The sequence below is a fragment of the Mastacembelus armatus genome, chromosome 8, assembly GCF_900324485.2.
Source record: "Mastacembelus armatus chromosome 8, fMasArm1.2, whole genome shotgun sequence".
In the NCBI taxonomy this organism is placed as follows: Eukaryota; Metazoa; Chordata; class Actinopteri; order Synbranchiformes; family Mastacembelidae; genus Mastacembelus; species Mastacembelus armatus.
In genome coordinates, this window is record NC_046640.1 from 20362955 (window position 1) to 20388062 (window position 25108).

Sequence of the window (25108 nt, forward strand, 5' to 3'; positions counted from 1 at the left end):
GAACCTGGGGTCAATTCAGATCCAACCAGGCTGACAAAGGAGCTAAACATTAACTTTCCACATCAGTTTTTGGACAACATGGAAACAAATTGACCCTATAGATGTTTTGAACCATCGTTTTTAAACAAATGAATAAAACTAGAGAAGCTACTTATGTTTTAATTCTAAAAAAAATGCAAAAAGAAAACACCTAATACTATTTACTACACTAGAGTTTATATAAAAATTGTACTCTCCATGCTACAGTCTTCCATAAAGGCGCTGTTTCTTGCCCAGCTGTTTCTTCAGTCGGTTTACAGGCCTGCTTGAGTGTGCCACTCATTGAAGCAGTCTCTCCTGGACACAAAACACAGGGACACTTGACAGGTTGTACAAATAACAGGTGTCTTCCTGCCGCACTGCCTGCAGTTTCGTCTGCCAATTGTGCTGTCTCCCTTGATGTACATAAGTTTGTGTGTCTCTGAGGTGAAGGGTACTATGTTAGAGGAGGGGGCTGATACGGATGGTACTGAACTTGGGCGACAATAGTCTGCCATTTCCAACACTAGGGTCTGTCTGAAAACCTTTTGTGTCATAGATTTCTGTTGCTTGATCTTGGCCAGCTGATTGTGCAGAATATACGCATTCACAATAGCAATGTCCAGAAAATGATAAAAGAAGGTCTTATACCACTTCCGGGTTTTGTGGCAAAGGTTGTAGTAACTAATCAGGGCATCAGAGACGTCCACACCCCCCATGCTCCTGTAAGGACAGAAAGAGACCAAAGGGTTAATGCAACTAAACGTAGAAAAACAATGTGACCCAATAAACTAGAGAGGAAAAACGCAAACAAACCAAAGTGAAAAAACATAACATACTGGTTGTACTCCTTCACAGCAGGTGGTACAGGGACATTCACCAGTGACCACTCCTTGTTTTTACCCTTGATTCGTCTCTTGACTGTGTCCCCGTCAAAGGCTTTGTGCATTGTGGAGCACATCAACACTTCACGTGTGTCCATCCAGCTAACAAAAAGCAGATTGTTCTGTCTGATCCAGTGAATTGTTCCTCTGGCAGCCTTCTTTGCCATGATCTTACCCTCAGTCCTGTTCCGACGAATTGTACCACAGGCCAAGATCTTGCTTTTGAGGAGGTCCTGGAAGAGTTTGGGACTGGTGTAAAAGTTGTCAACAAACAGTTTGTACCCCGTCCCCAACACCTTCTGGTCCAACAGCTTCATTACAGAATCATAGCCGACTCCTTTGCCATTTTCCATCACTGCCTTCCCTTCATAAATAAAAAAGTTCCATGTATACCCACAAGAAGAGTCAGCCAAAACAAACAGCTTATACCCCCATTTTGTTGGCTTGTCTTTCATATACTGCTTCAATTTGCTTCTGGATTTTGACTTCACCATACGCTCGTCAATAGCTATGCTTTGGAAGGGCTGAAAATTGCTTTTGCATGCTTCCACTATCTGACCATATAAAGGCTTGATTTTGCATAAGCAGTCATATGCTGGTGTGCCTTTCTTCTTCTCATTCTCAGCGTCCACCTGGGGATGACTGAGATGCAAAGATGCTAATATAGCCTGAAACCGGCGCCTAGGCATAATTTTAGAAGGCAGTGGTAGGGAATACACTGCAGACTTACACCAGTAGTCTGATATGGCGGAACATTTGACAAAGCCCATGTAAATTACAAGGGAAATGAAGGCGTAAAGCTCGTGCTCAGTAATAGCTTTCCATGCCCTCTTAAGTCCTTGGCTTTTCAATTCTCCATAGGCATTTGAATTAGCAAGGATAGTCTGCATCACAGATGAAGTAAAGAACAGATTAAACAGCTGCAGTGGGCTGTACGTGGATGAATTTATTAGCTGGGGGCCTGGTGTCCTTGTGGGTTTGAACGGTGGCTTGGATGGTTCAACATCTGGTTCATCCATATCATGCCAGTCAGCTGCTGTTCCGCTGATCGCAGCATCTGGACTTGCTGCCTTTCCCCTTCCTCTGTTTGATTGCCCTGGTGATCGCCCTGGTAATCGCCGTGGTGATCGCCCTGGTGATTTGGTGGGTGAAGAGATGGGGGAAGTCAACCGAGGACGCTTTTGGTTGTAGACCTCTAGCTCCCACTCACTGTCGTCAGAGGTCTGACCACTACGAAGCACAAAACCAAATGAAAACCCCACAATTAAACACACGTTCATTGGATATATGTAAACCTAAATACTCGTAGGTCTCCATTTATCTAATTGTCTTGAAGTTTGAGTGAATATCTCACAGAGCAGAGGGAATTATAGTACTACATTATCAATAGTATCCCACAGGAAATCAGGTACTCACCAATCAAAATCAGGATCTTCAAAACAGTCTTCCGAGTCCATGTCAAAGTCACTTGAACCATCTTCTAAGGTTTGGTCCTCCTCACTACATTGACTAAGCTCTGAAAAGTCCTCTATAAAAGAGGGATGTTCATTCAGAGATGCCATCATGGTGCCGCTTCGCCGGAAACCAGATGCTGCTGGGCGCTCCGATCTGGGTGCTCTCAAGTGTGTGTTGTGACTTTACGCAGAGAAATTAGTCTAAACGCCCTAATAATGTTCTGGCACACAACGAACCACTGGAAAGATTATTTCACTGGCGACAAATATCTATCAGTGATCACAGGCAAGTCCTGTTAAATTGCAGTGCCCGTATTTCGCTAAGATTAACGATGAACCAGACTGACCAATACACTATAATATATATTAATAACTCTCTGGCTTCAGATTCACTGATGGAAGAGGAATTAATGGAGGGATATGGCTCCTTTAAAACACACACCTGGTCTGATTTTCAAGACAAGTTTTGTGCTGCTTCTTAATCTGAGGACTATGAAGATGAGTTAGCAGAGAGAGTAAGAAATGTGTACAAGAAGAAGAGGAAAGTATTCAGGACTCTGCCCACATGTACCGTTCCTGATATTTAGGAAGCAGCGGTGCTTAAAACTGATTTTCAGGAATATTAATCCACATATGGCAAAACAGCTTCGAGGAGGAGTCTCTGCTGGGGATGAGCTAGTGAGGCCAGGCCAAGAACTGGAAAAGGACAGAGCAGGTCAAATACACTGAGTTACAAAAAAAGTGAAACAAGGAAACACCACCCCCGATACCCATGACCATCCCAGATCCCCATGACCATCCCAGATCCCCATGACCATCCTCCACCCCCAGAACAATAACAATGAACCCCCCCCGCCTCTCCAGGTTTATGGTTGTTGACTAAGAAGGAGAATAAAAGATGTTGACCATGCAGGTGTTTGTACTAAGAGAAATAAGAGTGCAGTATAATGTGTTTTTGTAATCTCTCGTATAAGTCGAGTTAAATATAAAACATGTATCTTGTCTGTGAGAGCACAGATAAAGATACACAAATAAAAAAAGGACAACTTGAAAATATCACAATATAAAAACTGTCTATGTAAAAAACTGTTTATACACTCAGTGTTTTTGCTTATTTCCAAAATCCACTATGCTCTCACCCTTACAGGGGTCAACCAACAGGGGGCAAGTAGGTGCAACTGCCCTCCCCCTTCACATCCCACTGTTGGGTTTTCCCGCCCCCCCCCCCCCCCCCGGTTTCATTCCGTTGGTCCTGGACTCAGACTGTTCTTTACTCATTTAATGTGAGAATTGACACTATAATTACATATACTTTGTTGCAGGACAGTAAAACTGCATTTCTCCTCTGTATAAACACAACAACTTTCTCATGCACACACACCTATACACTAACACGCACGCTTGTGTCTTAGTGCACGCACGTTTCTGCAGAAACTCACATGTCGGGATAACGAGGACGGCCGCTGTATGGAAATAACCGGGGGTGGATTAAATCTTTCCCACCCGGATGGGAGGAGGCTGCAGCCCGGACAGGTCGCCGGCACCGGGAGCGGATTGTGGATATTCTCAGCTAATTTCCTCTTGTTGAGACCAGGACGCGGCCGGACACGTTGTTTTCTGCTGCCTCTGTCTGGATTTCCTGGATTTTCTTTTCCTTTGGCGCGGTGATCGGCTGGAAAACCCGGACGGGAGTCCTGAGTGGCCTTTATGTCATGCACACTGATAAACCAAGCTTTGAGTTTATGGACTTATCAGAGCAGTCAAGTCAGTCAGTCAGTCAACATAAAAACAATGAGATGATCTGTATTCCTTCTACATCGGTGTAAAAACAGAAGCTCTTAAAACTGAGTAATGTTATTTAAACATGGCAAACTGGGGGCAGCAGCAGGACTGAGAAGGGCCCATCTGCAAACCACACCCCCACAGAACCCTACAGACCCCCAACCTAACACTTCACACTATGTCTGAGCAAGATTTATAAAAATATTTTCACTAAACATGGATTTGCTGTCGTCTTTTTGTCCTTCTCAGCAACTTGCCCATCTGGCAGGCTGCAGCTGGACGTACAAAGATTCCCCTGAAAACACCTGAACATCCTCAAATTCTCATTGAGAAGCTAAAACATAAGAAATAATAGAAACTGCAGCCACATTGAGCTGCATCCCCATCCTGCCACAATCACAATAAAGCATCAGTTTGTATCTAATAGTCTGCACAACCCACTTCTCATCATTTATTAAATACGCTAACACAAGTTAACATTAACCAGTCCAGTAGGTAGAAAGCCTCCCATGAGGTGTGTTTATGTTCTGCTGTCTTATTTACCCAATATAACATCTAAAATATAGTAGCCTGCAAAGTTTTCTGATCTACTTAATAAACTTAACACGTCACCATTTTGTTACTGATGGATCATAATTAGTGTATCGGTTACAGTTTCGGTCATTGTCCGTTATTTGGTGCAGCTAATTGATGACAGTCTGTTTTAATAGGAGCAGGTCCCTGCTATGTGTCCCCTGAGGCCTCGATGTACAACCCTGTGCACACAAAGCCTGTTTACAAGTCAGTAGTTGCTATTAAAATAATTTTATTGTTAGATTAGATTCTACAGGAGCGACAGTCAGCAAGTGCTTCCCCTGATCTGACGTATTAACCAGGAAACCTCTATGAGAGGGGTTATTCCTCATTATGACAGAATAACGGAGCCAAAATGGAGCCCAATACCACCCGGTGGTTCCATAACAGTAATACTATCAGTGAGCCTGGAGCAGTCAGGTATGTGTAATGTATAGCCACACACTGCACCTAATTCATGGGCTCAGCAGCGGCTCATATCAGTACCCAACACACACAAGTAATCGCATATAAGTCACAATTTTCACATCCATGGAAATGCCTTTGAACTGCCTCCCTGCTCATTGTGCTTTACACATAAAAAAGACACTTTCTGCTTGCTCATAAAGTTGTGCTAAGTGGTTTTGCATGCATGCACTGTGGGAAAAAAAACCCCATCAAAACATTCCCCCAATCTCTTTATCCTCAGCTTTTAAATATTCTAACGTCTACCATCTAATCCTCAAACAGGGACGACAGACTGATGACTCTTCTGCTTTATCCTCCATTTCTATCACATATCTTCTGGACACAGACGGACATATATTGCATATGTTATCACATGTTATCACGACTATCACATATCATTTCTTAACAACTCATTTACACACACACACACACACACACACACACACACACACACACACACACACACACACACAAACACCACACACCCAGGTGCAGAACTCACATATCCACAAAGCCACCGTCAATGTTTGCTCTCATTTGTTTTTATTGAGCTGCAATTTATAAATCATCCGTCCACACTATCCCTGATGGCGGCGGCTGAGTGTGTGTGTGTCTGTGTAGTGAGGGCTGCCATGAGTGTGTGGTGCTTCAGAGCACGGTCTGTCGTCCTTCAAATGACTGAGAGAAAATATCCCCTGCACCGCAGTGGATCGATGCACATGCACACACATAAATAGATACTCCACTGCCCTTATGAACACCGAGTGCGTTTCTAAACACACAACCTCTGCAGCAACAGCCTACAGTAAGTGTATTAACCTCACCCCAACAAAAATCCACCGAAAATCCACTTGAACCTGGACAAGCCCAAATCGAAATGGCCCACATCTTTAGTCCAGACAGAAACATCTAAAAAAGTACTAGATGGACTGTAGTGAAATTTTCTAGAGACATTAATGGTACCTCTGAGTATGAACATCACTGACTTTTCCTTTACTGACACCATGAAGCTGCATAATACTTGTTGGGAACTGCTTTTCTAATGTTTGAATTGCTTTGGAAACCCCCTCACACCTCACCTTTTCAACGTGGGACTAAATGTGTTTGACAATTACTGTTAGTTCCTGAAGTCTTCTCAACCCAGCTCTAGTTGCCTTCAAGACTTCAAGGTGTTCCAAACAACTATGAAACACTTATGATTCCCAGGGTGATCAGAAAACGCTGTGTATGAACCAGCTTCAACCCTGAGACTGTCTGAAATGTCTCACCTGCTCTCAAACGTTGGGAAATGTGCAGTACACTTTCCTGTAATGTGTAATGTACCATAGCGCCATCATCAGGTCACAGGTTTCACTGCCAATCAGTGCAATGCTTTATGACCAGTTATATGACCAGTTATATGCAAAACCATCAGCCTGAGCAGAACTTTGTCTCAGTGCTAATTAGCAAACATCATAGCTGCTGTGCTGATATTAGCATTTAGCTCAGTGTCAGTATTCCTGCTGCACAGGCCGATCAGCCTATACTGTTGATCAGCCAGTGTTCCCAATCAAGCCAGTATCTCTCTCTCTCTCTCCCTTTGGTTCCAGTCTGTCTGACTGTGTCTCTCTCACTGTCAGTCTCAGACATTGTTTTGGTGGCTCACTAAAGCTGTAATCTGCTGCTGCTCTGGCTTCTTAATAAGCCTATTCTGGAAATTTCCCCTCTGTGACTTGGTTGACTTTCAGCAGTGGTGGCAGATCCTCACAGAACTAGGATGAATAGATCAGTAATGTCCGCATTCACTCAGTCACTATATGATTTTCTGTATTTTTTCCATTTTACTTTCATATTCATCTAGAACAACGTGGTGCTTTGTTTTGATTTTATTACATCATTTAATCCTCATTTGTATTTGTATTTAGTTAGAAATATAAGAGCTTTGCTTTCTGTTTGTTTTCTGTTTGTGTTTTTATCTTTGTTTTTTTGAGGGTTGGATTTAAATCATCCCGTCTGCAGGCTGTGTCCCGTTTACAGCCAAAGTCTGCTCTCAAGTCAGGACAGCTCAACTTTTGAACTCCTCAAAAACACAAAGAGGAACATCCGATCTACTCGTTGTAGCTCTGTGATCATTGCCGGGTGACTTTAGAGTTTAGTCAGAAATTGAGGGATCAGACGGCTCCGTCTGCAGACACTCAGGCTACGATTTAGAGAGCGAAGGAAAGAGGGGAGAGAGTGGAGATAAAAGGAAAGGGGGGACAGAGAGATGACAGAAGAAGTGGAAAAAGAGCGAGAGATAGAGTGAGACCTCGAGGGAAGTGGGGCTGTGAGCAGAAAGAGGGCAGAGGATGAGAGGAGATTGGTGGCTAATGAGTGGCGACTGCAGAGACGGGACCATAATCAGTGGGGACATCTCATTCATGTGGTTTACAGTAGAAACTTGAAACTTAACATTCAAGATGGTTATCATCCAAATGGGAGAGATATTGATAGCCACGGAGACTTTCCAGCAACAAAAATCATCAGAGAAATTCATGAAAATATCTGCAACTCAGACAAATGCTGTGTGAAATAGAGAAATAAATCTTTTTTTGGATGTTCAGTGGTTTTTGGCTGCCAGTATAGTTTGAGAAAGAGGGGAGAAGGAGAGAGGAGATTTTTTTTTGGGCCTGAGGGACGATGAAAAAAGAGAAAAGGAAAAAAAAAAATGCAGACTCATATTTTTCTTCTCCAATTCCAGGTAACAATGGTTTATTTTAAGGCTCGTTTGAAGGTCAAAAGAAAATCAAAGACCCAAAGGACAAAAGTCAAACTTCAAACACAGAAGCGCAGGAAAGGTCTCCAACATTCACAGTTAGTCTGGAACGAGAGCATGAGGGAAACAGATTGGGAGAAGCAGATATGGAAAATCGGATGTTAAAAGAGAAGCATGGGAACGAATGGGGCTCACATGCCTGTGTTTAATATCAAACTAGAATATGCAGAGTCCACTCAGTTGTTTACCCCCAGCTGGTGAGGTAAACAACTTGCTCATCGACAGCAGAAGACTATGGAGAATCTCTCCATCTCTGGCGTGTTTCATCCTAATCATCTGTATGTGAATAACACGTGTCTGCAGTCAAATCAGAGGCTCTAAGGTTCAGTGGCATTGCTAAATATTAGACCTACTAATTTAAACATGCACATTTTGGGTCTACGGTATCGTCCTGGTGCTGACGTGTGCATCAGTGCATCAGATCCTTCAGTACGCAGTAACACTGGTGGCTGCTACTCGTTTACACTTGCATTATGGCACAGAATCACTGGCAGCTGTGTTGAAGTATTACAGCAGCCAAGTCTGGCCAAACACATAAAACGTGTTACTCTGCAGCATTAGATCTGGTTGTTCAGCCGGTCTGCGAGGACCAGTCGAAGGCCACAGCAGCAGCAGGTCAGCCAGGTGATGTTCATTACTTTATGGCTCACATGCTCTCAGATGCTGATTAGACTGAAAACTCAGATATAACAACAAAAGATTAATAGTGAGGACTGTCCTTCTGTAAGTCGTTTAGATATTCAGTGAAAACGAAACTCAAGGCCACCTGACACTTTCATGATGAGTCGCCCACACACATACACAAACAAACTCACACGTTAATACACTTTTGCTGTGCTTTACTTCTCCACTTTCACCCCTTCCCTCCCTGTCTCGCTCTGTGCTGATGTGTTGATGAGCTCAGTGCAGATATAATTGGCACCGGCCCCATGTGGCACTGTAGTGACAATCCACAGAAATCAAGGGCACAGAAATGTAAACAAATACTCTCTCTCTCACACACACACAGATGCTAACACACTCCTGCTCTCACACACAACACACACACACACACACACACACACACCGACCCCCTGCCTTATATCTTTTCACTTAACACCCGTCCTGCAGGCTCCCATGATACTCATTTCCTTGTTTTGATTTCAGTGTCACACTGATCCCAGCCCCCCCCCATCCTTCATCCTTCCTACTCTATTGCGTCTTCATTTTCCTCCTTCTGTCTCAGCCTCACAGCTGTTTTTTTATTTCTCTCATTGCCTCTTTTCTCTCTCACACAGAAAATTCTGCCTCACAAATGCAAATCTTCCCCCGTCTCAGAAGAGACCACCAGAGGAGGAGTCCGCCCCGCTCGGATTTCAACCACTGAAGGCTTTTCTTTCTGTAATGGAGGAGCATTGTTTATCTGAAGGTTACCTGCGAGCTCTGCTGAATATAGAATTATGCCTGTGCTTTGGTGAGGCGGTCCAAGGCATTGTTAGTCAGCGTGTTTGAAATGGAGGTTGCAATAATAAATTGGTTGTTTTTAATCCATTTAGTTTGTGTCAGTACAGTTTTGACCCACGCAGGTTTTTCTTAGTGTACATAAACACAGCCTAAGGTTAAAATGGCTCAGTGGTAGTTTTACCATTTTAATTTAAGGTCAAATTTGATTCTGTAAGAAAATATATGCTTTAATGATTTAACAGCTGCTCAGTTTTCAAAGGAGAATAAAGCCTTGACTTGACGTTTCTCTTGGCAGCAGTTGACTGACATTTGAGAGCTGCCATCGCTCCTGGAGGCCGATGTTAGAAGATGCACTGTCAACTTTCCCTTTCTCTCTATCCTTTAGGGCTATGGGCATAGACATAAGAGACATAAGATGGTTCCCCCTTTCTTCAGCAGGCACATGAAGCCCTGGTGATGATATAAACACTGAGCAAAAAAAAAAAAAAAAAAAAAAAGAACTTCCATTTTAGGGCAGCTTTTGATTTTGCATGAAACCTAGTTGGAGCCATTTTAATGATCATATTAGATAACACAGGCTTCCTGAGAGTTTTATAAGTAAGCTTGGTGTGAGGTAAGAAAAACCACGGACACTGTGACAAAGTCCAGCGAGGAGAAACATCCCGGCAAAGTCTCTGTGTGTCTTTAGTGGTGTTGTCCATGGTGCTGAAACCAGCTGCCTGTAATTTGCCTGAACAAAGACCAATTCCTGAGCTACTCTGAGCTGCAGTTGGTGCTGCAATTAGAGTTTGCATGGCTGACATCAGCTATAAGTGATCTGTGAGCACATTCCCAGCTTTCCATCTTCCTTCCCTCCTTCCCGCTTTTCTCCCTCACCATCTGTTCTTCTCTCTGTCCTCCTCCCCTGCCATACCTTTTTATTCACATCCCATTGCCTGAGTCCTCCTTTGCTCTCATTTTCATTTTTATATCATCGCTCCGTCTCACTTACAAACACCTGATATCTTTTTTTTTTTTTTTTTTTTACCCGTCTGTTTCTTATCTCCCTCAGCGTCATTCTGTAAGATCTTTGCTTTGATTTCACCCATCGCTTTCCCCAGTCCTTCAAATGCATATAGTGTGTTGGTATATATATGAGCAGGTTTTTGTATGTGTGTGTGTGTGTGCAGAGCAGGGTGACTGTCCTCAGGGCAGCTCTCCACACCAGAGCAGAGCAGCCCCTGACCAGCTGTCCCCCATGTACCCGGCAGCATGTTGTCTTCTAGTGATTCTCTCCATTTTTGTCTTTTTTTTCTTTTCTCCAGCTCTGTCTCTCGCTTTGTTCATCGCTCTTTTGATCCCATTTCTCCCTCTTTTTGTCACTGTTCACTAAGCTCCCTCCCCATATTCCTCTACCTCCTGATTCTTTCCCCTCACAAGTGTCGTTTGACACCATCGCACCCACCGCCCACCATCACCACCTCCCTTTTCATGTCTCTTTCCTTCTCTACCTCCACGTTCTCTCTCTCTCCGTCTCTTGCTGTTCCTCCCATTCCTGCGTCAGTAATGTCACTGTTAAATTATGTCTCTTTTAACCTCATTTAATTTTCATCTCCTCCCCCTTTTTCTCCACTCCCCATTACCTTGTTCTTTGACTTTCCTCTCTTGACGTCCTTTTCGCTCTGTAACCACACAAAAACTCTTCTTGCCATTTCACTGATTCAGTCAATGTAACTGTCGCATGACCTGAATACTTTTCCTCACTGTATTCTTCTCTCTCTCTCTCCCACTGTCAGATATGCCAGCCAGCCACAGACTTCACACTTTTTCTACTTTTATTCCTTAGATCATCTCTTACATTCTATTAAAATAGCTACCGTTAAAACGAGCAGGAGAGGAGTACAGGGAAGATATGGAGATTATTCTTTTCTCAGAGAGGAAACATGAGGCTTTGGCTGCTGTCTTCGTTAAGGAAAAGGCTCAGGACTTGTTCACTGTATTTTCATCCTAATAAGCTGCACTCATGCTTCTCACTGCATGCTAATTCATACAGCTAATTCATACAGCTACAGTCTGTTGTAGGCCACAGTGGTTCAGTGCTCATAGCGATGCTTTGATATACATGTAGGGTGATAAAAATAGGCGACTTCAGCTGTGTTTTCTGTGAATGCTGATTAGATTTTGCCATGTTTTTGATATCTTTATCCTGCAAACTTCGACTGCAAACGAGTATAGAAGTGTTGCACAAAAAGTCAATAACGTGATCAAAATTTTGCAATCTGTGCATTTATGTCTGGAGCCAAGTCAGCATGTGAATAAATGAATAGGACCTTTAGTTTCAAATCCATAATATGCAATGACAAAAACAGAACAGTGAGAAAGCAGTTTACATGCAACGAGAGCTTCAGTTGATTTGATATTTAATAATATAACATGCTTTTTTTTTTTTTTTTTTACAGAATATGTTAAAAAACATAAGCTGGAAGAAAAGTTAGGGGATCACCAAAGTCATCAAGAAACTGCGTCAGTACCAGATCTCAGTGATGGTCCAACAGTCCCAACTATTTCAGCTCATCCTGAAGTGGTGAACGTTATCACATGTAGAGCCAGGCTGCTGGCATGGCTCCAAGCTGCTATTACTATTATAAGCAATTTACTCTAAGTCTTGAATGAAAGGATGAATCCAAATCTAACCAATGGGCAACGTGATGAAACATAATCAGAAGTCTTTTATATGAGCCTTAAAATTTAAATCATGGAAATGTGGAACAGTTAAGTGCAAGCGTTAGGGTGTTGGCTCTCTAACCTGTGCAGTCACAGACATTTTGTTTGTATTTACACCCATCTGCCTCCTTTTCACTCCCCTTGTGTCCCTTTCCCCCCTCTGTCTGTTTAAGTGGCCCGGAGGATTAAATGTGTTTAATTAAGAGGTGATTATGTCGAGACAGCTGACACAGCAGGATCAGGATGGCTCCATCCTATCGCCCTGACTGCCATCACCCCGTACCCCCCGTTAAGACCACAGCACCACATACCAAGACGTGTTCTCTCTCCTTCACGTTTGCCTTGTTTATCCCTCATCTCACGCTGCACAGTGGAACCTGAAGATGAAAGAGACGCTACCACACTGTCACATAAAATACATGATGCTAAAAGGCCATTTAGATAATGACGCAGACTAGAGAAAGAGACAAAGCAGAGGAGGTGAAAAGGGGGATTTGATAGCAGGGGAAGAAATGGAAGGAGCAAGGGAAAGCAAGACAGAAGCAAACAGAGTGCTAATAAACACAGCACAGGGTGAAAAAGAGGCTAAAAACATGTTTATTGCAATGGTGGGTGGATGAAAGTAAAGGGAGATGCTTTAGCTATTTCCTTTTGTCTGTATATGTGGAGAAATACTGCACCGTGTAAGTGAATGTGTTTGTCACGGTGTGGAATGAAAAAACGGTTCCAATATATTCATTTACATATAAACAAGAACATATAGAGAACAAACGGTGCCTCTGTTAAATTACGTTTAGGTATTTACCTAAAGCACGGTGATACCAATCAGTGTGAACATGTTTTTTCCTGTTGACAAGGACAAACGGAGACCCTTGTCCTTTGAAACATGTCATCGCTCTTGTCACAAATGAGCCCTCTGGAAATATGTCGACTAATTTGCGTCTCAATCCACCGAAGAAGCACAGGGTTATAAAAAGCATGTGCACGTCTGAGCGTTGTGTGTGTGTGTGGTCAGCGCGAAAGAGCGAGGCAGATGGGTCACACAGCGTTCCCTCTGTGGGTTTGGAGCTGGAACACAGTTAATTACATCTTAATTAAATATGACCTGTCTGTCCCCGGCCCTCCTCCCTCCTCTCACGGCTGACACATGTGACGGCGACGGACAGTGACCTACAGTATGTGTGAGGAGAGCAGTACTGAGGTAGAACATCTAAGTATGTATGTGCATTTATGGGTCTTTGGTGTCAGAGTGATTAAATCTTCATTGGGAACATGCATGTACCCATTAACATAGTTTTGCTTGGAAGTTTGTGGAGGCACCGAGCTCAACTGACTTGAAAACAATGAAATTGATGTTTTAATTAAAAAGTAGATTAAATCTGCTGTTAACACCTGAAAACCTCCATGATAAAGGTTGTGTGAAAACTAGGACGCAAGCAAGTCGAAGCAATTAGTAAAAATGTGACGGATACATTGTTGAAACTGGTAAAATGAATGGATCAACCAACTATCTAAGAGTATCTGCTAAACACTTAATAGCAAAAATGAACAAATAAAGCATTCACATAGTTTGAGGAAGGTTTACTCTTCTTCTATGACTGCACAAGCTGTAATTGATTTGTGCTGCAGACACTGTTGTTACTCTGCACAGTTTGCAAACCTGTGTTTACAAAAGCCCACGGATAAACAGACAGACACACACACGCACACACACACACACACAGACGCACACTGCAGTCTGACCGTTGTTGGAGCGCAGGGCCCTGGCCGAGATCCCGTTGGTCCCTATTGGGTGATGGACCCCGGTTCCATCCACCATTCCAGCCTCTCCCGGCTGCTTCAGAAGCTCCGTCAAAGTCCTGGAGGGAAGAAGAAAAACACACATTTACACTCTTTGGTAATTCATCCTGCAAACAAACTGAAAACTAAACAAAACATTCACATGTATTAATGCAATTCCACAGGCAGGAAAGAAGAAAAGTGCGGTATGAGGTGAATGAGAGTCAGGTAACAGCTGAGGCAGAGAGCTGTGACTGGAGAGTGTTATAGAGATGTGACAGGAAGCAGCTGGGACAGAGGGACAAAGCAGAACATGTTCATGTGGCTATAATATAAAAATCCATTATTAAAAATATCCAAACAGCAAATTTAATAGTCAAAGTTTGAATCACGTCTATAAAAAGAAACTAAACCCAACCAGTGAAACCAGGGATGAAAAGGATGAGCGTATGGATGTTTGCCAACTGGGAGCATCAATCATTTATAAAAAATAAAACAGCTTCCTCTCTTCCCATCTTTTGTTATTTGATGCCTTTGAACAAGTTCTGACGTCGTCTCCAAACTGGAGCACAGGCAGGAAACGGCCTTCCAGCATGCAGGAGCAAACTCAACCTCCAGCTACAAACAAGGACTTGGTCTGTGTTTTGTATCAGTTAGAAGGTAGTTGGTCCATTTTTATTCTGCTTTAATATTTTATAGCGTTTAGCTCCGTGATTCCTGAACAGGGTGGCGGTGCAGGAGACGTTTATAGAGTTGAAACTGTTGAAATTATTAGTGGTGATGGATAAATGGTTAATTAAACAGGTGAAGTTAATGAATAAACTCTTTTAAAGACTCATCACTGATAAAACGGGATTATAAGAACGGAGAAGAGAGGTAGACTGAGCACCAACGCTCTTACAGCCTGCTGTGGTTACAAGAGCAGCAAGTAGAAAAACATGAACATCAGCACAATATACTGAAATCCAAACAGAACAGACCTGCAATACCAACAAAGTATTATACACCTTTGTGATCAGCTTGTTATTCCTTAATTCCCAAGCTTCTGAGAGAGCCATCATCCAAATTAACTCACCTGGCTCTTTTCAGTGTAAAGGAGCAGTGACTCCAAGATCTAAGGCTGAGTCCAGCCAGAGAAAACCCATTTTCAGGCACTTGTATTTACGAGTGCAGTCATTTGGTCACAAGCCAAAGCTCATGACCACAGGTGAGGGCTGGAACGTAGACGCACTGGTAAATTGGAAGCTTTGCCTCCAGGTCAGATCCCTCTTCACCACAACAGTCCGGTGCAATGGCCTGGCCTCAGACTTGCATCCCCAGCTGCTTCACAACCGACTGCAAACTGCCCCAGTACTTGCTAACAGCTGTGGTCTGATGAAGCCAACAGGACCATATTGTCTAAAACAGTTGGTATAGTTTACAGTCTCCTCCTCTGGGCTGCACCTGAACATCGTGCCCATGGCAGAGGACAACACCCACAGATGCCCTGCAGATAATATAGACACAGGACTTACTCCTGCAACATAACAACCAGAGATACGGCAGAAAATAAGAAAGATCTTAAATCAAATGGTTATTTCCTTCCTCTGCCTTCACCCTCTTCTCACTGCTGAGCTGCCACTTGGAGCTGCAAAGTGACCAGACGTCGTCTGCAGCTCCCTGGTCTGAATGTAAAGCAGGAGGTTCCTGAAAAACCCTCAGCTCAGCAAAACCTCTCCTGAATAAACTCACGTTAGGAAAGAGCTTATTTCACATTAGAGCCATTCTCTGAGGACAGCTCATATCTTCTGCTGTAAATACTGAGCATATAAGGTCAGAGATGTTTACGCTTACGTGGGAAAACAACATTTGACAGATTAACTAAGAGGGAAATCAGAGCATTGATGATTTGTGTAGAATATGTAGGGACAATAAATATCCATAATATGAGACTGGACAGGATATTGACAGTATATTGCTACAGGAACACACTTGCCCACTCACATGCAATTCAACTGCCCATTGAGTTTTCTGCTTGCTAGCAAATCCATTTTCTCTTATTCATCTCATTAATATCCGTCCACTTCCATCCCATTACTCCATTTGTCTTCACACACCCCCTCACACACACACACACCTTTGGATGGTGATAAAGCGAGTTGCTGTGTCTACATCTCTTCATCACTCCATCGTCTCATCCTCCCACTCACTCTGTGACTCCTGTATGAGTGTTAGTGTCGACTACTTGTTGTTCTCTGCGCCCTCTGTCTCCCTGGAAATGTCTTTTCCTTCTTCTCTTCTAATCACTTGTCTTATCGTCTCAACTTTCTGCGTCTGACTTGATCCCTCCTCCTGTTATCTCTCCCCCTTGTTCGTTGTTTGCGTTGCTACGAGTCTTTTGTCTCTCCCTGCATTTCTTCCTCAATGCTGTGTCTGCATCTCTGCCTCTCTCGCATTCTGTCATCTCCGTGTCTGGTCGGCCTCTCAACCTCGCACCCTTTGGCCCACTTTCTATTTTCTCCATATTCTTTCTTTCTTTCTCCGCTTTTGGTATTCACAGCCCTTCCTCCCTTGTTTTTCTCCCCCTTCCTCACAAACCTGTCACATAAACTATTCCAACTTGCAATATTAGCACTCTGGAAATGACACAAAGTGATGTGGGGACTCTGTAGCCCACAACCTGCAGACACACACAAACACATAAAGAACCCAAGCACCGAAAGACTCAGACAAACAACTTCCACCTCTACCTGCTTAGCACCTGATGCTTCAGGGTCACATAAACTATTAGCTGTTTGCAGACAAACTTATTCTACTGTTACACCACTGGAAGCCGTGGATAAGAACAGCATCCACCTGGTCTGTGTGCAGAGGGAAATCTGGCTCTCTCATGATAAGGGATGAAGCAGCACTTCAGACAACACACACTTCCTGCACATGAATGAAGGTAGACGATGCAGCAGCTGTAGACAATATGACTTAGTTTATTCTAAAGATGATTATTGTCTGCTGTTGTTCAGCACAGCCGGTGAACAAAGTGCCAGCTTGTCACATTTAATTTTAAACATTAAAACTAAGTTTACTTTCACATAAAGAGCTGAGCTCAACCTGTGAAAATGTTTGTGAAATGTCTTCTGTAGCTCTGGAAGATGAAATAAGCCCATAATGCAAAGTTCCTCATGTGGAAAACTCCCCACTGTTACATTTTAAGGAGTGTTGTTCTGTATATTGTTAATCAATTTTAGGAGGTTTTCATTCACACAGGGCCACAGATTAGGCCCATTTCCAGTTCAATTATAAAAAAATTGGATTTCCCCTGTAATGCAAGGCAGGACATGAATTGAATAATGAATAAAAGCTGATGTACAGAGAGCACATTTTTCCAAACTCACAAACAGCAGTGAATCAGCAGAAGCCAGTAAATAGCCACTGCAGGGGTTTTCAGGGAAACTGTAGGAGGAAACATCTCCAGGTCGTCTGAAATGCTTTTAACGCACCACCTGCTCAACTCTGTCTGGACCAACACTTGCTGAACATTTCACAGTAAGAAAACACTCCGAGCTTCTCCTGGTATCCCCCAAGTACAAACACCCAGCAGCCACAGAGCTGCTCAAACTGATAACAAATTAAAGGCATGAGCGTGTTTTCTAGTGAAGCAGCTAAATATGTGGGTAATTGCTTCTGACGGAGCCGACATGCACCATCGTGGAATCTCTTCAGTCGGGCGCAATTAGCGATCATTCAGACGTTCATAGGGGAAACGATTAGCCTCTGAAAACTTTGCTGATATTCACACAGCTTGAACCTTCTCACGGGTGAAACATGTGGCGCTTGATTCGACAACGCCTTTATTAATTTCTCCCCTCTGATTTTTAACAGGCTAAAGCAGTGGAGAGAGACGCAGCCACTGAAATGCCTTTAAAAAGCCATTTTAAGTGTGTTGAATTAGAGAAAGAGAAGGTTTGTTCACGACTGGGAGTCTATTTGTGCATAAATGGACAGATGCACATTTTTAAAGCCATTTATTCCTTAATTCCCCCCAAAATAAACAAACACTGCAGCTTTTAGATGCATATGTATGAACATTACGGAGTTGCATTAAGAAAAGATTAATAATGGAAGGGTGATTTACAAAAGTTACAGTATGTTCAAGTTATGCATTAAAACATTTGCAAAGTTACCAATTTATTAGGTACGTTTAGTTAAAAGACTTTCATACATGTTGAAAGTCTGGCAGCCTTGTATCTACCCAGTGGGTACAGTAGGTTTTTAATGTGTAACCAATCAGCAGGTTTTGAGTGTTTTGTTATAGAATCTCAATTCATTTATTTATATACCAACAAATTAGGTCATGATCTAAAGATAGTGGCCAACGGAGCTGATCTAAAATGGAAAGGCAGCTCATTCCAAGTTTTCTGGGCTGCAGACGTAAAAGCACAGTCACCGTGAGCTTTAAGTCTAGTAAAAGGTGTATTAGTTTACTTTTTGTGCTTAAAAAAAAGAGAGAGAGAAGCAGGGCGGAGCAGTCCTGTTAGAATTAGCGCTGTGGAAATGTACATTATGCTAAATTTACTGTGTGAGTCATTGTAGTAGGCTACAGGAAATGAACACTGTTGTTTTTAAACCCAACCTTTATTAGCAACTGGCATTTATTTATTGAGCACAGTGCGGCTGAAATAAATCTGGCACATTAACTGTCTGAAAACAGAGAAAAATGTTCCGTCTCCTGTGGCTGCTCCGGCACAGCAGCTCAGCTAAAGGCTAAATGTACAAGCTCATGTAGGCACTCATCGTTTTCTTTGTTATGACATGACAGAAAATTCAAATGGCTGATTAAGAGTCCCCCATGATTAAGTCCCTCACTCGGCTCTTACTCAGTCGGCTGCACACAAGTCTACAACAGCAAAGTCAGTTAAAGTAGTTTGAGGTGGAAATAACTTCAGTGTGTGTGTGTGTGTGTGTGTGTGTGTGTGTGTGTATTACTCCACCAAACACCCCAACTCAAAGTATTTCTTATGGTAAAGTGAAATAAGGTGCCTGCATCCCTGCAGATTGTTAGTGGATCACAACCTCACAATGGCCTGGTCCTGGTTGTGTAACAACACTATAGCTTTCAACTGTCAGAGAGTGTTTCGTGCTAAAAATAAAGCGAGAAAAACACCCCACAGTCACTTAATAAGATGTTCAGTGTTCACACACACACACACACACACACACACACACAAGTATTTACTCCCCTGGGTCTGTAACACAGCATTTTATAGCTGAATCACTCTTCACTGTCACAGCAGGTTAGTTTATATTACAAGGCCCCCCACAGATGAATCCAGGGGCCTGTAACGTAGCGTGGAGCTACAAACCCTGCTGTTGTCAAACCGTGATTGTGTATAATTGTGTGTGATGCTGCTTGCCACCTACAGTTGTGCCACCCAGCCAGCCCACAGAAACACAAAAACACAAAAATACAGATCCCGTTCATGCGCAGAAGCGGCTTTTTCAGACACACACACACACACACACACACACACACACACCCTCACACACACACACACACACACACACACACACACACACACACACACACACACACACACAGCTGCTGGTCTCCTACCTACAGTTGTGCCAGAGGGAGTTAATTGATGTGCACAGACATGACTCACCCTTTATTTCTCATGGGTGGTAATGATGAGAGGTACCAGTGGGTGGGATTTGCTTGGATGTGTGTCTGTGTGGTTACCAGTGATTTTACAAAAATCCTCTGGGACAGGAAAAGTGAATTTCAAAATGGGAAGATGAGCGAGGTAGGAGGATGGATATAACCATGTGTAGGCTGTTTTTTCTCTCTTGCCCTCTCTCATATTTCATTATTCATTAGAAATGTAAACCCCCTCAAACGATGAATACGCAAATAAAAAAGCAACAACAACAAAATAATTATGGCATATAACCAGATGATCGGATTTTCCACCCACTTGTTGGATGTGCAGTGGACCTCCAGTGTCTGTTTTCATGTTTACTATTAATTTGATAAAGCAGGACTTTCATACTCGTGACTCCTGGTTGTAATAAGCAGCTTTTCTTTACAGTCTGATTAGGTTAACGACGTTCGGATGCTTCCGATTCGTTTGCACCACAAAGTAAATGCAGCTTTTGTAAGAGAGAAGCCAAAGGGAAATGTTCAGATAACGCATGATGGATGTGTGTGTGTGTGTGTGTGTGTGTGTGTCTCGTCATCTCTCCTCCTTCATCTTGTGGTGTTACAAAATGACAGAGCCAACAACTTCACGTCTCCCTTCATCAGTAATTCACTGCACTTTATCGCACCACTGCTGTGAGGAGGCGGCAACACACACACACACACACACACACACACACACACACACACACACACACACACACACACTCACATATTTATATATATATATTTGGACAAACACACAAAAGGCAAGATCCCGACACATAGAGAGTGGGGTAAATACACACTGTATAGGCACAAGTGGTAGCATGCATTATATCTGGCACATAAACATCTCAGACACGCAGATATGCTGTAGCTGCCAGATAGTGCACCCTTGTAGGCCTGGTACAGAGCCTGGACATGTTTCCCACCCTGCTACACTCCTATTAGAGCTGACAGCTGCCAAATAATGTCCCATGGCATAGCTGTGTGCCTGCGATGCCAGGGCCTGTTTGTGTCCATGTGTAGTCTGGTGTCGTGTGTTTGCATGTGCGTAACATCACATTGGAGTTTGACTCCGAAACACCTTATTGAGTTACTGGCACATTATTCAAATATGAATTGTTCAGTGAATGCAAAGGATTTAGTGTCACATATTTGGGCAGGTCAAGCCTCCATTAACAGCAAGGACACACAATACGAGAAACACAAACAGCCTTACACAAACTTCACAACAAAATGGGTCAGATACATGTCAGAGACACAAAACTTTCTACACACTATCTGTTTTCACTGAGACGTTTTCAACGTCTCATTAAGAAAAATAATATATTCCACTTCTTGAAAAGGCTTTCTTATCATTTTATACTGAAACATGTAAGGTTATCCTTTCCAGAGCTCCAGCTCCGCTCTCACCCCCCTCGACAGCCATGTTGTGTTTCTGAAGCATCACTATTCAAACGACTGACAAGCACTTCTGATGGAGTCAAGCATTCAAGTCAGAGACGGCCTCCAAAAGCCCACGGATCTTTTCTGATTCCTGCTTAAACTACGAGAATCAATTAAACATATTAAATCCTGTTGTCATACACTTTAAAGAAGATCGTCGCTTTTTGTCTTGATTTCTGTTATGCACCATATTCATATTCAAATGAGGAAGCAGCAACGTGAGATCAGTGCACACTTCTGCTGCGACAAAGACTCAGCTCATGGCCCAGCTGTTGGATTTGCTGTAACTCTGAAACACTTTATAATCCTGTCTATTAAAGAACATGTTCCTATAATATTGTATGGTCTATCTCTACATAAATGCCAGTTTATGTCATTTTTACTAGTCTAAACTCTGTTTGAATATTATAAATAAAAAAAAGATTCTCAGTGAATTTGATTCACAGATTTTTTTTTTTTGCTGCAACAAAACAGGAAAATAAAAGATTCGGAGCCAGCATGTTGGAAGCCACGTCAACCAGTCGCTGGCAGGAGCTCAGTGCTGAGGCTGTGGTGCTGCTAAATATGATGTCACAGAAAATACCATATGTCAACCTCTGAGTCACTGCCTGCACTCATTATTTTTGCCATCTTTATTTTGGAAATAACAAAACAGACACAGACACACACAAAGATTCGTTCTCCTCGAGGGATTCGTTCTCAGTGTGACGCACACGTAGCCCACGCATGAATACCCCTACACACAGACACACACACACACACACACACACACACACACACAGACTCATGCACACAGCAGAATACCCATCATCCTCTGAAGACTTTGACGTGGTTGATGACATTCAGCTAAGCAGAATCTTAGGATCCATCATCCATCAGAGTAACACTGATCTGTTTTATCACATTACTGTTCCTGTTTAAACAAGCTTGAACCTGACTGGGACAGTCTACAGAAGCCAACTTGTCAACTTAACCCAGCATGTGGTTTTTTTGTTTTCTTTCATAATTAAGATCTAAACTTGCAATAAAGCATCTTTTATTCTGTTTCTTGAAAGGAGATTTTGGAACTGAGACAGCCTGTACTTGAATTAATATAAGAACGTGGCCTAATGTATAGGGAGTCGGACTTTTGACCTGAAAATCGCAGGTTCGAGTCTCAGGATGGGTGGGGCGGAGAGAATAGCCAGCGTCCCTGTCCACTTTCAATAACACGACTGAGGTGAGGCCCTTGAGCAAGGCACCGGGCCCCCAACTGCTCCGTGTGTGTGTGCACTTTGGGTGATAATGCTATTTCCCCATTGTGGGACTAATAAGGATAACTTAACAGCTTTCGTCCTAACATAGTGCAGAACAGTCGCCTGAACACTTCAACCAACCAGCTCTGCAACACGAGCAATAAGTTTAATTAACCTGTGGTGTGAATGTGAAAAGGTCAGCGCTGATGATCTAATAACACGGCAGCACTCTGTCATCTGTGCGCTGTAAAGGCTTCAGTAAACACCGTTAGTGGTGTGTGAACTGTGGCGTTTACTGACCCTGGGTTCCGAGCACAGGCTGCAGTTTGCTCTGTGCAGCAAGGTGAGGTGCACACATTTAAAACAACATGCCAGGATGAATGGCAAATCTTCACTCTGCTCATTACTGGATGAGCACCGGGATGTGGCAGCTCTGCGTCTCCCAGATGGGTGCTATTTGTGGCTAAGGGGATGCAGCTGGTCAGCCAGAGATGTGAGCTGTCAATGGACATGCAAACAGCTTGATCAGACACTTCAGGACACGTCTACAGAGCCTTGATATAACATGTGAGCTTCAGAGGTGCTGCTTTGTTACCTTTGTACAAGGCTACGTAACCTGCTGCTCGTCCTAAATTCATATTTATTGCACAGATATGAGAGATATGAATTTACTGTACAGTTTGTTTCTCTTATTAAATGTTGGAATTAGTGTAAAAAATCAAACAGGAAACATATTTACCAGCAGTAATTACCAACCTGCGTGCTGCAGATAGAATGATCATTTTATTATCACTACATCCTCTGACAAAATGAACAATGCAGGTTAATGACAGCAGCTGACAATGACAATAACACTGAGGAAACAACACTTTGGTTTCCTTTAATTTCCACTGACAAAATGAACCTTGTCTGACCAATTAAATGGAAACAAAACAACTCACTGCTGCTCTATTTGACACACTACAATAAATTTGATGCAATGCAACGTAATGCCACAGAAAACAACACTACAAGAAGCTTTGCAATGTAGTGTAACACAAGCGGGAGCAAGGAGTCAACCTGTGTTTAGCTCATAACACAGATTCACACACACACACACAGATTCCCGTCACCATGCATTCAACTCAAAGTTCAATATGTAGTGTGTCCCAGGGTTTACACACACACACACACACACACACACACACACACACACACACACACACACACACACACACACACACACACACACACACACACACACACACACACACACACACACACACACCCTCACACACAGAGTACAGCGAGGATGCTCGGACAATGCTGTGTAATATACTAATGGACAAACAGCTCTCAGCCAGTTCTTGTTTCTCATCTAACATGAAATCAAATACACACATGCACTCACACACTCGTACAATCAGTCTGATCTTGGCTTTTCCCTTCACGTGTGTGTGTGTATGTGTGTGTGTGCGTGTGTGTGCCTGCAGGGTGGGTCACATCAATGACTCTAATCAATCAACCTGTCCGGCTTGACTACTTCTAATTCCATCCACCCCCCCTCTCGCTCTCTCTCTCTCTCTCTCTCTCTCTCTCTCTGCACCTCCTGCCCATTCGTTCTCCCAGTATCTGCTTTCGTCCACATCATCTTTCATCCTCAGAAGTGTTGGAATTGTCGCTAGTTTCATTTCTCCAGTGCCGTTTCTCGTTTCCTTTGTATTTTTCCACACTTTGTTTTCTGGAAGATACAGTTTTCATTCAGCAATTTAATAAACTGATCCCTGAAAAAGTTGTGTAGGTTCAATTCACCTCATGGTTTTGAAACTCATTTCAGAGCTCTAATGGAACCAAAGTGTATTTTGAACATTCCCTTCGATTATTTTTTAACAGTTTTCTCTTGTGGACTATTTGGCACATCTGTCACATCTGTCTTTGCCACTTTCATTTAATAAATGTCAATAATAACTTATTTTAAATGACGTACTTTCGAGGTCTTTTGTAAAAATGCTGATAAGAACACACACACACACGCACACACACACGCACACACACACACACACAAATAATGGCACAGTGTGACAAACAGCCAGTCCTGGGGAAGAGAAGGGAGAGAGGCATAAAAAGTGAGCGAGTGGGAGGGAGATTAATGGAATGAAAAATGAACTTGCTCAGTTCTTCCTTTTGATAAAATGCCAATTAACGAATCTCTTTCACCGGTTTATCTCAATTCCTGCTCTTTCTGAGCTTTCTGTTTTTTTCTGGTCCACTCACTGCTTCTCTTTTTAATGCCGAGCGTCATCCCTCTAACATTTACTTCCATCCCTCGTTCCCCATCTCCTATTCTCTTGTATCGTGCACTGCTCTCTCCTTCTCTCCGCTGCCTCCCCCTCTCGGTTACGTGTGCTGTTTAGCTGTGCTTAGCTTCACCTGTCAGCTCGGATCAGGGCTGTGGTGCAGCAGCATGACAAACTGCCCTCTGATTCACTTACGCGCACACACACACACACACACACACACACAAAGTGCACACTTGTAGCGTCACACACCCGACCCCCCATCTCTCACTGGTTTGTTGCTTTGCACTGATGCTGAGGCATCGCTTTAATCTGCAGTTACCTACAGGCCTGTCTGTGTTTATTGATCTACATTAAGATGTGAAATCAAAATCAACCATGTGTCCCTGGATTCATTTCTTCAGTGCACACAATGTAAAGGACAAGTAGGGAGCTGGGAAAATACAGTGACTCCACAGTGAAACAGTAAGTGCCTCAGTCACACTCATATGATACAAATCTTTTAGTTATGATCCAAAATCTCCACCAGTTTTACACATGAAAATCAATCACATCCTCACAAGCAGCAGTGATCAGAGTCTTACAGGTTACGATTTATAGCAGAGACAAAATCCT

The 25108-nt window shown here is 42.9% G+C and overlaps 2 protein-coding genes across 3 annotated transcripts in view; both read right to left on the reverse strand.

Annotated features, from left to right (window-relative positions):
* The window catches only part of LOC113140278 (protein shisa-8), a 66159-nt gene that overhangs the window by 25047 nt on the left and 16004 nt on the right, over positions 1 to 25108 (reverse strand). The window contains exon 2 of the mRNA XM_026324087.1: positions 13842 to 13957. Coding sequence (XP_026179872.1) covers positions 13842 to 13957 — 116 coding nt within the window. The remainder of the gene's footprint in view (positions 1 to 13841; positions 13958 to 25108) is intronic.
* Positions 88 to 4059, reverse strand: LOC113140277 (piggyBac transposable element-derived protein 4-like). 2 transcript variants are annotated; one of them, XM_026324086.1, is made up of 4 exons: positions 3796 to 4059; positions 2319 to 3052; positions 858 to 2132; positions 88 to 741 (listed from the first exon to the last, which is right to left on the reverse strand). In XM_026324086.1, exons 2-4 carry the CDS (start codon positions 2465 to 2467, stop codon positions 294 to 296), a joined length of 1872 nt encoding a protein of 623 aa, XP_026179871.1. In that variant the 5' UTR covers positions 2468 to 3052; positions 3796 to 4059; the 3' UTR covers positions 88 to 293. The 2 variants fall into 2 exon arrangements, with proteins under 2 accessions (XP_026179871.1, XP_026179870.1); XM_026324085.1 differs by lacking the exon at positions 3796 to 4059 and having other exon boundaries at positions 2319 to 3116.

Excerpts from the sequence above, each read along its gene's own strand:
- LOC113140277 (XM_026324086.1), bottom strand. The coding sequence starts at position 2,467 with ATGATGGCATCTCTGAATGAACATCCCTCTTTTATAGAGGACTTTTCA. Across the intron at positions 2,133-2,318 it reads GAAGATCCTGATTTTGATTG|TGGTCAGACCTCTGACGACA; the intron begins GTGAGTACCTGA and ends TGTGCTTCGTAG. Across the intron at positions 742-857 it reads GCTGTGAAGGAGTACAACCA|GAGCATGGGGGGTGTGGACG; the intron begins GTATGTTATGTT and ends CTGTCCTTACAG.